Here is a 13799-nt window from a genome sequence, read left to right as displayed (position 1 = left end):
CTTATCCCCTGGGAGCCAATGAAATTGACAGTAGACAGATTGTCTTAAGATCTCAGCATGTTTCCTCTCATTTATATTAATGTAACTAGCAGGTGGCCTGAATGCCTTATATTTGCAGTATAGAGTGTGACTGCTGAAATATGGAATAGGTATAGTGTGATACAGCAGAGGAATTCTCCATTGGATGGAGAATTGTAGGAGCCCTGTATTCTAACATCAAACCTGTCGCTAACTTCAACCTCTTGATGCCTTAGTTTCTTGAATGTGGTAGTTGGACTAGAATCATGGTTATTAAACTGTGTGATACAGTTGTACTACAGGCACCATCCAGAAGTGATTTTTGGACCTTTTGGATATGCTTTCTTGATAAATTGTTTCCCTGAACAAAGGATTATGTGGGAGGGAGACAAGTGAGGGACACTCAAAATGCCTGGACTAGAGTGACCTGAAGACTTAAGTGCCTAAAATGCCCTAACTCTCCTTTTGCCTTTTTATTCTTATCCCAACGAGAGCAAAGCTGTATCTAGAACATGAGATGTCACCCTTATCTTTTTGAAAAATCTCGTTTCAATATTGCTTTCAAACCTTAAAAAAAAAAAACTGAATATGAAATCACATTTTAATTTTATGAAATGAAAATTTTAACATTTCTAAATGGCAACACTTTATAGACTTCTAAATCTTCAAATACTTATGTCTCTTGATTTAAAATACTTAACGTTGAACACATAGACACATAATATATAAAATTTAGGAGTATTATTTTCCTTATCATCTAACTAGTAGTTAATGCTTATGTTACCTATATGCTTCATTTATATTCAGATGATTCTTCCAGCTCTTCAGCCTGTGAATTAGAGAAGTTATTTATACAATATCCAAGGATAGAAAAGATACAACCAGATTGTATCTCTAATTTGAAGACAGTTGCACTTGGGAGTTTTCTGTATAAGATTTGTATGTGATTTTATTTTTATTTTCACTTAACTTTTTTTAAAATCACAATTGTATTGCCATCATTTCAGAGTTTATAAACTGTGCCTTTAGCAGCTGACTAATGTCTCGTTTTTTTCTGCTATTTCTAGCATCTTCTCTCTTTAACCATACCTTCATTGGAGTAACCGCGTATAACATTTTGAAAAATCCTAAAAAAATCCTCAAACATTGCCTAGAATTTTTTAAAGAGAATAAAACCTGGACTCTTCATTCAGCTGAAGCTGTAAGATGTTCACAGCTGGTTGCCAGTTGCCTACTGTGTGTCATGGACTACATAGACCCTGAGCAAGGTGGCTACTTTTGGAAGTGCCGTAGCGCACCACACAGATCCCCTTCCAGACTGATGCTCTCATTTCTCCAGTTGCTGGGATTGCTGGCGGCTGATGGTGCATAGCTGAGTCTCTTTCTGGTGATTACTGCCAAACAGAGGGAACGTCTTCATGCAAAATCATCCTCCTCTTTGCAAGTAGGCTGTGTCCCTGAGGTTTAAAGTGCCTACCCTCTAGTTTCAAGAAAGAACAGCTCTGCAGAGCTATTCCAGCTCTAGAGTTCTCCATGGAACTATCAGGAGCCTTTGCTACAGCTGTGTCATAGTTCAACCCCTCCATTTGCCCAAGTGCTTCTTGTATCCGCCCCACAGGTGTTGATCTCAAAGACACTTCAATAATATATTGCACACAAATCTCTTTCAGAATCCGTTTCCCAGAAAATTCAACTGAAGACTTTAGCTCCAAGCAGGGAGAGTGGGGTGGTCACAATTTGGTCATGGAGGTTGACATAAACCATTAAATCAAGTATATTATATTCAGTGTCATAAAAGCAGCATCATATAATCCTATAGGAGCAGAAGCAGCTTATTTTGCTTGGAGTATAGCAGAGGGAGAATTAGGAAAGGTTTTGTAGAAGAGGTGACATTTGAGCTTAACTCTGAAGAATAAGTAGGTACTCATGAGGCAAAAAAAGGATGTGAGGTAGTCTGGACTCATAAAAGAATGTAGATTCTTAAAGATGTGGCAGAGAGCTCAGTGACAGCTAGAAAGGGGGCTCTATGGGGAGAACAGTAGGGGAGGATCTGGAGCCAGGAGTGAAGCACTCTACTGATGCCGAGATTCTTCTGGGATGGAGTGCGCTCTTCCTCTCTAATGCTCCGTTGAACGAACGTGGCACCGTATCACATACAAGATAGGACTTGAGTAGACAGAGATGCCTTCTTCCACTTATTTGCTTCCACTCTTTTTCTCTTTTCCTAAAAACTATTTTATTAACCATTTCATTTTAAGCTACTTTAGAAAAGCCTCCTGCTTATGTGAAGAGTGAATCTTTTAGTCTGGCTTTAAAATAACCTTTATAAGAAGACACAAAGATCTTCCTCTGTCTTGCTTAAAATTCTATCATTAGTAATTGCTGGAATTCCAAGCGGTAAGATAGTAAAGGTTATATACAGTCCAGGTTTCTGACTCATGAAACCTCCTTTCACACCTCAGGTGAGGGGTTATCTGGTTGTTTCTAGTATATCTCTAGTAATGGAAATATCAATATTTTCCTGCTGTTAATACTAATACATCATGGAGTAATAAAAAGCAGAGTTGGAATTAGTCGTTGTTTTACATTTGAGAAAACTGAGGTCCAGAGAGAAGAAATTATTTACTTAGGGTCATACAATGGATATTGACAAAGTCAATTTATAGTCTTTGTAGCAACTTTTCTTTGTGCTACACAGTGAATTTACCAGACCTCTCTCTGAATTATTCAGAATCAGGAAACTGGAGTACCAGACCCTCCTTAGCCCCTAATGAACTCCATGACTCAGGCCCAAAGGTATCAGTGCTCCAGGTCTGTGTTCTCACAGAAGCCTGGGCTGGAGGAGCTCCCAGTGCCCTCCTTTGTCACATTTAGAGTCTTTATCCTTTCTCTAAGAGAGGATATATCTGAGGGTCCTAGTGGACCAGCTAAAGGCTGAAAGAGAAGAAAGAGTATGGTAAAGGGAGCTGGCCATAGAAGGTTAATATGCTCCCTCCACCATTTGCTAGTGCAAGCTTCCAGTCAGCTGCATTCTTGAAACCTTTATTTTCTGATTTGGGGGCATTTTACAATAGTCTCACTCAGGCACATTTTACACTGCTTTTCCTTTGTAGCAGAAATGTTCAGATTACCTGTCCTTTAAACAGTGCTTCCACAGACCATAAAGCCTTTCCTTAGAAACTGATCCAACCTTGTACATTGCTGCCAGTTTTGAGTAAATGGGCTGAATCTTGCAGTCAAGCCTCAAGGCAAACAAAAAAAATTTTCTGGTCAAGCATTTTCTGGTTTATTCAACTCCATTACAGGGCTGGCTTAAAAAAAAAAAAAAGCTGAAACCCACAGAAGAGCAAAACACAAGCCCTGAGAAGACAGTTCCCAGCCACATGAGCTCAGCTCCCCAGGGTAGAAAAGAAGCAGGGCCCTCATTGTCCAGACCGTCATCATCTCTAGACTCTCATCTTCTGTTCTTCTGCTATTTTAATTTCACCACTTCAAAATGGGGGGGAAATAGGTTAATAGTTTCCATGAGTTTAGACTGTGACCAGAGGCGTACTAAGCAATTTCAGAACCTCCAACAACCGCAGATTTAAGGAGAGGATAGTGATGGATTTACCAATTCATCTTGGGATGGATTCCAGAACCAGAGGAGTCAGGCCAGCATGGTGGAGCCAGGGTGGGATATACATAAAATTCCTTCCTTCATTCTCTTTGTATGCATGCATCCTGGGTTTGTACTTATTCCAGGTAGTGTACTGGGTGTAGGATGAGGTAGAGAAATGCATTCTTCAGACATAGTCCCTGCCCTTAAAAAATTACAGTCTAGTAGAAGAAACAGACATGTGTGCAAGGAATTTTAATACAGGGAACACTGTAAGTGCTATAAGCAGCTTAAATGAAGTGCTCGGGAAGGAGAGAAAGAAAGAAGCAATTTAATTCTAACTGCCGACATCTAGGAAGGCTTCACAGAGGAGTTGCTTTCTGACCTGTACCTTGAAAGGTCGAAGTGGCAGACGGCAATTCATTCTAGGCATTGGTCAATGCACGGTCTCTCACAGCTGTGGACAAGAGTATGCCGTCTAAGACATGAGAGGAATCTGAGCCTAGAAAGGGAAGTTGAACGTCAGGTCGGAAGCTAGCTCTTCTCACACTGCGGAGCCATGTACATTTTTTTCTATGTTGTTTGGTCATATCTGTGTTTTGGAAAGGAAATTGGAAGTCTGGGGTGAAGAAGTATAACAGGAGGAAAGATGCAAACAAGGGAGCCAGCCAGGGACAATTGTGACAGCCGAGACAGCAGTCCCTTAGTTCTCTACCTAAAGGTACTTCTTGCCTCGCGGCCATTTAAAGGTTATCATGGTAGGACGGCGATTACTCCTTAATTTCCACATTTCCTCCGGTTCTGCATCCTGCTAATCAGACCCCCATCCTAGGCTTATTCTAGATTGTAAACCCAGTGAGTCAGTCCAGGTATCTCAGTTGTAATGCAGAATAGTACATGTGGAAGGTGGTTGTTTGGTAAGAGAACATGGGATTCTAGGGAAGGGATGGAAAGTTAATAGCTAATTTTATCATTCTTTCTGAATCCTGACTCAATAAATCATATCCCTTTGGGGAGAGTGTGTTTTTAAAACTCAGCATATTTTTAAACCCAGATAAATTGTCATTCTTAATTCACTTCTCAAAACTGGAACCCCTCTAGGTCCAACATTTCCATCAGAAGTTCACAACTCTAAACCTGGCAGTGGTGTTTGAATCAGGCTTTAAGTGATTGAAAGCCTCCTTGGTTATGTCAGGCTCTGATTAACTTCCACAACTGGCATGCACTGCTGGTCTCAATCATCAGACCACTCTTTACATTGTAATGTTTTTGGTGACCCCACTAAGTCTTTGAGGATTAATCAAGTTTTGGAAGTAGCAGTGAGGTGTCTTCCAGTGGAGAGCCTGGTTTATGTAGTTCAGGGACCAACAAATCAGAGCCATGGGCCAAATACAGCCTGCTTTTATAAATGAACTTTTATTGGAACACAGTCATGGCCATTTGCTTATGTACTGTCTATGGCAGCCTTCATGCTACAATGGCAAAGTGAGTCACTGCAACAAAGCCCGAAATACTTACTACATGGGATTTCATAGAAGTTTGCCATTACCCCTGCTACTGGGGAAAGGAACAAGTATAGAAGTCAGCAAATTCATTCGGTGAATCCTAGATTTGCTACCTGCTCCCTGGGTGACCTTAGGAAAGCCACTTGATGTGCCTAATTGTGTTTTCTTCTCTCTGTAATAAAGATACACGTTCTGCCTTCCTTCAAGCACTGCAGTAAGCACACAAATCAGCGTGCGCTGTAACAGCGTTTGCCCTCTCTAAGTTACCATGTAAACAGGGCTGCTCAAGTCCCAGGCTAATATTGGCATTTTTCTTTCCTCCCCAGAATACCCTGGAACAATGCAGTGTGTGCTCCAAGCCCATCATGGAGCGGATTCTCCGAGCCACTGGGAAGGCCTATCACCCTCACTGCTTTACCTGTGTGATGTGCCACCGCAGCCTGGATGGGATCCCTTTCACCGTGGATGCTGGCGGCCTCATCCACTGCATTGAGGACTTCCACAAGTAGGCAATCTACTCTCCCTCCTCCGGCCTATCCAGCCTCTTGGATTCTGCTCTTACTGCTTGTCCCTGGGCCACACATTCTTCTCTCTTAGAGCTCTAGAATCTCAGGCTTTGGTAGGACCTTAAAAAGGGCTTATTTATCCCCTGCTCCAGTACAGAAATTGCTATCAGGTGATCCATGTGGTCCTCCAGCATGATCTCTGCTTCAGACTTTCCTGGGGCTTGTCCATTGCATCTTTGTGTGACTACAACTGTGAAGAAGTTGACTCTGCCACAGAGTATGTGTATTGAAAAGAGGCAGGATCCTGGGGTAGCCCTTCCTGACCTGAACATGAACAAGATGTATGTGGTGACAAATTGCTCAATTTCTCTGAGTTCTTCAGATTGATCATTAGACTCGGGCCTTGTCTTAAAGCTTCCCAGCTCAGGGTTTTCTCTAGAGCTGACCTCTATATCTTTACCTCTCTGCAGATAGGAAGTTATGTGGGGACAGACACAGAGGACAGTTCAGTTCCTCTTAGTTCTGCAAGTCTCTCACATGTTTGAAGTCATTATGGACATATTCATACCCTCCCCAACCTCTTCCACTACCCAGGTCTTCTCTTCATCAGGATATATCCTAAAGAAAATTAATGAAGGCATTATCATACAGTCTTTTGAGGAGGATTAGAAAGTAGAGCCTTCAGGCAAGACCACTTACTCATGGGACTGGAAAAACATGTCTCCCCCTTCCTCGATTATCTCATTTATAGGTCTTTTCCCAATTTTATTTGGCCAGTTTGTTAATTGGTTGACGACATTTGTTACTTATTTTTAGGAACTGTGTCAAAGCTGTAATGTGACCTATGAATCATGGACACGAAGGCTGCCTGGCTTATCTGTTTGCTGGGCAGTAGCTTGAGGCTAGTCTGAGGCTCTCAGAGAGGTGAAGGTCATCTCACTCCCCAGTGTGGGTGTCCATTCTGTGGCCCCCAGATGTGCAGCTTTGTGGGGTAATTGGCACCACACTGTTGATTGTCAGCAATTAGGAGGAACTTGCCACAAGCAGTTTAGGGACCTCAGACTCATATTTTTAAAATGAGTTTCCTGATGACTTTCCAAGTAGCAAAGAAAGTGAAAACCTCACCAAAAGATGTGGGCCTGAATGAATTAAAAAAACCCAGAGGCAGGAATTCTCAACCTGAGTTAGACAAGGAAGGCTCATTTTGAAAGGGCAGTCACAGCATAAATTGTATTTCCATTATTGATATTTTTAGCTTGTAATTACATATAAAAAACTGCATCTATTTAAAGGAAGTGAAAAGATACCGATGGGAGTGTGCTTCTGTCACTGCCTCTCTCCTTTCTTAGACTTTGCCTAATCCAAGAAAGACTGATAGATAGAATCAGAGCACACATGTTTCTGTTGCTGTAGAAGACTGATATATTACACCCCTCAATTAAAATGGGAAATCAATTCTGACAAATGTAAGTTTATATCCATGCCATTGATCTAAGAGTGGGGATCATAATTAGAGACCTACGGCTGATGACATGAGTGTGTGGCTCTGAACACTCCAGAAGGGGAGACTTGAGCAACTGAAAAGGAAATATCATCTCAAACCCCCAACTATCCCCACCACCACTAATCCAGTGGCATGTTAAACATAAATTATTTTTTAAAAATAATGTTGTCAGCATGATTGTCAGGTATGTAGTGGGGGAAGCTTTTTGAATCTCTTGCCATTTCCCAATGGAAAGAGCAGATAAATTTTACAGAACTCTGTTTCTGAGCCTTGAAAGAACTAGAACACAGAGCAGCTGTAAGGCCACCTCGAGGTGTGCATGGCAAAGTGGAGAAGGCTGATGGGGGATAAAGCCTCCTCATGCAGACAGTCCTTTGGGGCCTTGTTCCTTGTCTTTCTGAGCAGGTCCCCCTTTGTGAACACCTAGGAAATGTGTTTCAGTTCAGCTCAACCACATCTACAAAGAGCCCTCTTTCTGTGCATCACTGTGCTAAGTGCGGAAGGAGAGATGTACAAGGAGAGAAATCGCTTAGCTAGAAACGGCACAGGTACAGGGAGAAGCCCCTGTGGGCAAGGAGTTTGCCAGGAGGAGGGGAAAGAAGTATACAGAATTTGTGTGACCTCAGGCAGAAAAGGCTAACAAGATGACATGGGCGTCAGCAAAGGCTGAGGCTCTCACTGTCAGAGAGGTTACTTGGCCCTGGGGTTGGGTAGGCTTCAGGGAGCAGATTTTGAAGTGTTTTAAGGGGAAAACAGATTTCTGGCCAAAGGAACAACTCAGACAATAAAGAAGGGTGTGGAATTACGAAAGGCTGGTTTACATTCGAGGAAGACGTGCTTAGCTGTAACCAGAGCAGCCTGGAAGTGAGAAGTATGATGAGATACAGAAGGCCTGTGAGAGGGATTTGAACTGCTTGTTTAGAATCCTGTCTTCAAAATCAGTGCTTCCCAAACTTGAATGTACTTCCAAGTCGTCTAGGGTCGGTGTTAAACTGCAGATTTTAATTTAGTTGGTCTAGGGTAGAGCCTAAGATTCTGCATTTTTGACAAGCTCCCAGATGATCTCAGACTGCACATTGAGTAACAAGCTTCTGAGATGCTGTTTTTAAGCCCCTGCTAATAGGCCATCCCCTACGTCATCAACATCAGTGCCGAACCCAAGTCCTCCTTTGTACTAAGTACAAACTCTCATATATCATTTCAGATGACTGCTCAAGCTAATTACCTGGCAGACAGATTGTATCCCACCCTCACCCCACCCCCAAAATACACACACATACATACACAGTCTTTCCCATTTCACATAAATGGGTACCTTTCAAGGCCCAAATCATTAACCATCTCCTTTGAGAAGCCTTCTCTGATCTCAACCTCTCCCCATTCCTGTTTGAATTTGCATCTCCTGCTCTATGTTTTATAGTTTTGCAGATCTGCAATAGATAGCACTTACTATAGCCTGATTCGTGATAAATAATACACACACAGTTGTACAGTAATCACTGTAAGTAGTTTTTGTAGCATGAGAGGATATGAATATAAATCAATAGAACAAATGCAGAAATACATAGCACTCTCTCCCCCATCTGACTGCTGGGCTCCTAGTTTGTTTCTGTATTCCTAGTGCCAGGACAGTGAACTCAGAAAAGCAGCCTAATTTAACTGCCCCTTTCATTATGTTGAACCCTTATTCCACTGTCTGTGCTTTCGTATCAGGGATATTACACTCATCCTTGTATTTGTTTAATCCCATACAGTTGTGGATTGCCAGAATTGTGCTGGGACACAAGATGATGCAGACCACCCCTTCTCTGAGCCTTGGCTCCCATGGCTGTAAACAGAAATGATAAAAAGTATTTCTTCATAATGTTGCTGTCAGTAAAAATAAGGTCAAGTGTAGAGAGTGCTCAACAAAGTTTGGCACATAATAAGAACCCAGTAAATGGTAGCTATTTGAACCATCCAAAGTGTTTTTATCAAATTTATCTTTATTATTATTATTGTCTGCTTAGTAAGCTGAGCCTTGAAATAGACCACCTGGGATTTAGAACAATCCTCTTAATGCCGGCCAAGGAGCGCTGGGGGGTGGGGGGTGGGGCGGTGGAAACCACTTCCTGTCTACACTTTGTGTTTTCACATCATGGAAATGAGGCCAATTGGTAGGAGGGAATCATTACTCAGCAAGAATACAGTTTATGGCTTTCCAAAAAGGAAGGGCCTTGAGACTGGTCATAAAGGCCCAAGTTACATCTCTTTATGGAGCAATATGGCAGATACCTCATTTCATTAGCTAGAGCCTGAATTTCTACTCTGTACTAGTTACAGTCGTTGTTTTTGGAAACTCAGAGACAGAGCAAGATATTCAAATAATTACTGCTAAAATAGGCAAATTCAGTGAAGGATATTTTATGCCAGAGGAATAAGTCATCCTACTTGAGGAAACAGAGAGGCTTCCAGCTGCAGGGATAAGTGAGATATACTTCTGGCCTCCCAGAGCTTGCAGTCCAATCGTCTTGAGGAACAGAAATTTGGCAGTTGATTTCAGAAGCCTGCTTATTTCACTACTGATGACCCAGATTCAAAAATAATCAGGTAGTCCATAGCAATTTTTTTGCCACCGAGTATAAACTTCTTGCATAAAATGCCAATTATAACAACTCTGATTACTGCTGAGGTTGTACCATGATCTTTTTAATTTTTCTTTCATAGCAATCAATTGATCTGCTGCTTAATTCATATTTATTTAGATTGCAGCCAGACAGATGCCTTTTGGGTGCTGCCAGGAAAATTAATATGTACATATAGAGTATAATGTATGTAAAAATGCTTTGACAACCATAAAGTGCTCTGCAAAGTACTAGATTACTATCATTATTTCTTTTTAAGTCTCACTACAAATAGACAAATTTTAATGTCATTAATTTTAAAACCATTCCCATGGAAAAAAACAGAGTTACACCGTCTGTTTTTCTCTCTCTCTCTCTTTTTTTAATCTTTCAGTTCTTATCCATGTCCATTTCAAATCATGTCTCATTTCACATCTTCACACAAATGCCACCCCTAATTTCTGGAAGATATAAATGGATGCATAGCCTGTATTTGTCCCCCGCTACTCTGTGACAAGAAAAATTGTTAGGGCCAGTGGTCATGTTAAGGGATATTAAGAGATTAGGAAATATTAAAATCCCCACCAATAGGTAACTTCAAAAAAATACATACATGTGTATGTATATGTGTGTCTATATGTGTTCATATATACATGCCCTTTGGAAATGCTAAAAGCCTTAAAAGAAAAAAGAACTTGACAGCTTTTTAAGTATTTCTTTTCCAACAAAAGTTTAACACAACCAAAATATAAGAAGTGCATATTTGTCCATAGTAAGTTTGCTGTATAGAGATTATTTTAACTCCCTAAGGTCTGCTGTTTTTTTAAAATATATTTGAGGTTTCTTATGTTAATTCATGCAATGCAAGACACATTTTGAAGAAAGAGACACTAATAAGTGCAAGTGAAGCAACATTATCAACCTGAGAATATCTGGGTGGTACCTGGAGAGCCATACAAACGTCTAGAGGCAACAGCAGAAGCGAGTAGGGAGTGGCAGGGCCCATGTCCTCCTCCGTGGCCAGCCCGCCCAAGCCCAGGGTTTGTGTGTGCAGTCTGCCCACAGGTGAATTCCATGCCACAAGAGCCCCTGGATGCCGTTCATGTGTAAGCAAGTCACGTGCCCATCCTCCCACCTCACCACTACCACAATATTTAGGTCAAGAAGGACCTAAATCCCTTATTTTTTACAGATGAGGAGGCAGACCCAGAGAAGGAAAGTGACATGCTTAAGGTCACATGAAATGGCAGACCAGATGTCCTGACTCTTGGTTTACACATTTTCTTTTAACATCTGGCTCTCACCTCTTTGTCAGTGTCTATAATCAGCATCTAACCAGAACCATCTCTGTTTCAGGAAATTTGCCCCCCGATGTTCTGTGTGCAAGGAGCCTATCATGCCAGCTCCGGGCCAGGAGGAGACTGTCCGGATTGTGGCTCTGGATCGTGATTTCCATGTGCATTGCTACCGGTGTGAGGTCTGTGGTCAGCGCCCCACACCCAGTCATTGCATGCCAGGCATTGATAAGCCCATTAGAGCTGGGTTTTCCTAAATACAGCAATGATTAAATCTGGGGCAGCCCCTGGTGCCTATGTTCATAGGACTCAGGTTTTAGATCTTACGTAGGCATTTAATGCTAATGACATTGATAAAGTCACCTTACCCCTTCAGTCAGTTTCCCGACCTGTCAAAAGGACTCAAGTTCTTTTAAACTCCCCCAAATATGGCTATGTGACTGAAATGCAAAATTGTATATAAAAGGACATTATAAATCTTAAAGTGCTGATTAATGAGAATGGTATTATTATTATTATCAAGATCATTATACTGAATCTTTAACCTTGCTCTGACACTCCTATGGGCCAGAGATGCCATTGTCACCAGTGAGAAAGATAACAATTCATTCCTCTCAGGGGGGTTGGAACTTCATGTTCAAAGTCATGGACATTTATTAATTTAGCAAGCACTGACTGAGCGCTAAAGAGAAGATCAGATAGCCACTAAGAGCTGCAGGAAGGGTATGCACAAGGTGCTGTGGGTATATACAGGAGACCTGTAATCCAAGCCAGAAGTGACCAGGAAGGGCCCAAGAAGCACATAGTCATTTATACAGCAAAGAGCAGCAAGTCTTTCTCCATAATCTGGATATCAAAAGGGCACCACATTCAGAAAATGACTTTAAAACATTTTCTTATCCCAGTTCTAAATTACCCAGACACCTCTTCTAAAGCAGGTTTCTTGTTTTCTACTACCTCCTGTAAGTATAGCTGCTATCAGTTCCCTCTTCATATCTGTGAAAGACAATAGGAGCTCCCTTCTTGTCACAGACTCATGAGATTGGTGCATCTAGGCCCTATGGGAGATCTTCCAGGCTGGCAGGGCTGCTCTCTGGGGCTGCATTCGTGCCATTTCCTGCCTCAGCAATAACTGACTACCTGTGCTGCACAGGGTGCTCTGTTTTGCCCTAGAGCCCAGGTTGCTTGCTTCTCTCTGGCTTAACATGAGAAAAGAGAATAAACTACCAGCTTTTAGGCAAGGTCTTATGACCAAAGAGGAACTGCAATGTCCAGCCTTAAAAGTGGCCTGAATTATAAGTAGGAAAGAACTGATACATACCTTAGAGGTCATTTTGCAGATGGGGAAATGGAGGCTCAGTGAGGAAAGCCTCCCCAACATTCCTCACACACTTGCTGTATATACCAGTAAGCTTTGACTTTTCATTGTGGTGTTTTCTTGTGTGAGGGGTTGCATCAAATAGGCCTTTCCTCCTCCCAGGTTAGGTGCTAGCAGTTACAAATAAGTTTGCTTTGAAATTCTGGTCACTAGCCTCTGCTCTTCATGTCCTATCTGTGAAACGTGGAGGTAGCCCAAGATGCCCGGCATGGTTCCTGTGGTTCGAAGATGCAAGGCATTGATGTCTCCAGCACTGTGGTCCACTCTGGGCTCCTTGCGGTGCCCAGGTGACTGCAGATGTTAGCTCATTACATGCTTAATACCATGCCATTTATGGAATTTCCTTCTTTCTGTTCATTGCAATGAAGATTTTGCTTAACTCTATCACTCAGTTTCCCGAGTCCTTTCGGAGCTGCAGAATACCTGCTCATTCACTGGTAGAGCCAGCCTTCCTGGGGAGCATAGCTGTTCCTGGTGCTGCTGTTGCGTACTGGGAAACACCCTTTTTGAACTTTAATTCATTATTTGTCGAATGCAGCCATGAGCCCCGGTGAACCCCCCTGGTGTCGCCATGGACAGCAGAGGTGAGGCACGCAGCAGTTACAGCCTTTTAAAAAAGTTTCTACTAAAGGTAGTGAGGGTGCACACCCCTTGATGAAGTCCATTATTTTCTTTTCCAAAGAAATTTCCATTGTCTCCAAAGGGAAAGGCCAGCCTTTAACTGTTACACAACACTTTCTGAAGTGGACCTTCGGAGGTGCTACTAATAGTAGAATGATCCTTTACAGTGCTGTAGTTCTTTGCCATTTGTTCACAGTATGTTCACATCTATTGTCCTCTTTGATCCTCTGGACAGCCTGGTAAGGAAGGGATGCAGGAATTCCTCTCAGTGACGGGCAGTTGCAGAACTACCACGTGGTGCCCAGGGGCCCTGCCTCCGAGGCCAGTGCTCACTCCTCTATGCCATGCTGTCTCTTTAGGAAGTACAAGTCATCCCTCCCCACACACTCTAGGAGTTTACTTCCCTACTACAGTAGGAGTAAGTATGCAGGGCCAGTTGCTGACCCTTCTGCTTAGCACAAGTCACTCTACAGCTTTACTTTTGCCCCGAGAAGACCAAGAAATTCCATCCCTGTAGCTGCATGTTCCTTCTGAGAGATCCTGAAACTAATAATAGAGGGTAATGATAAATTAGCAATTAGGGATCTGTGCTTGTTTTTTCTCTTGTTCTTACTTTTGCTGTTGTTGGGTAAGGAGAGCAAAATTCTGCTTGGCAGGCTAGACCTCGGGTGCTCCTCGTCCTGTGCCCATATGTACTCTTAAGTGACCTTAGGAGTGTTGTTATACCCGTTGGTATTCCTGTCTCCAGTCTGTAATTCAGTTTCATTGATG

At 42.2% G+C, this 13799-nt stretch overlaps 1 protein-coding gene and 1 long non-coding RNA gene across 28 annotated transcripts in view; one reads left to right on the top strand and one right to left on the bottom strand.

Moving 5' to 3' along the window:
- LOC108392319 (uncharacterized) overlaps positions 1-13799 on the bottom strand; it is a 153290-nt gene that overhangs the window by 79897 nt on the left and 59594 nt on the right. The gene's annotated exons all lie outside the window — the stretch shown is intronic.
- The window catches only part of LPP (LIM domain containing preferred translocation partner in lipoma), a 628839-nt gene that overhangs the window by 601302 nt on the left and 13738 nt on the right, over positions 1-13799 (top strand). For all 23 annotated transcript variants that reach the window (XR_012129299.1, XM_073231939.1, XM_073231938.1 and 20 more), the window contains 2 exons: positions 5448-5626; positions 11091-11211. Coding sequence is in view for 22 of the 23 variants with exons in the window: in XM_073231939.1 (XP_073088040.1) it covers positions 5448-5626; positions 11091-11211 (300 nt within the window). In the remaining variant the exon portion in view is untranslated. The remainder of the gene's footprint in view (positions 1-5447; positions 5627-11090; positions 11212-13799) is intronic.

The sequence above is a fragment of the Manis javanica genome, chromosome 3, assembly GCF_040802235.1.
Source record: "Manis javanica isolate MJ-LG chromosome 3, MJ_LKY, whole genome shotgun sequence".
Classification (NCBI taxonomy): domain Eukaryota; kingdom Metazoa; phylum Chordata; class Mammalia; order Pholidota; family Manidae; genus Manis; species Manis javanica.
This window is presented reverse-complemented; position numbering and strand designations above follow the sequence as displayed.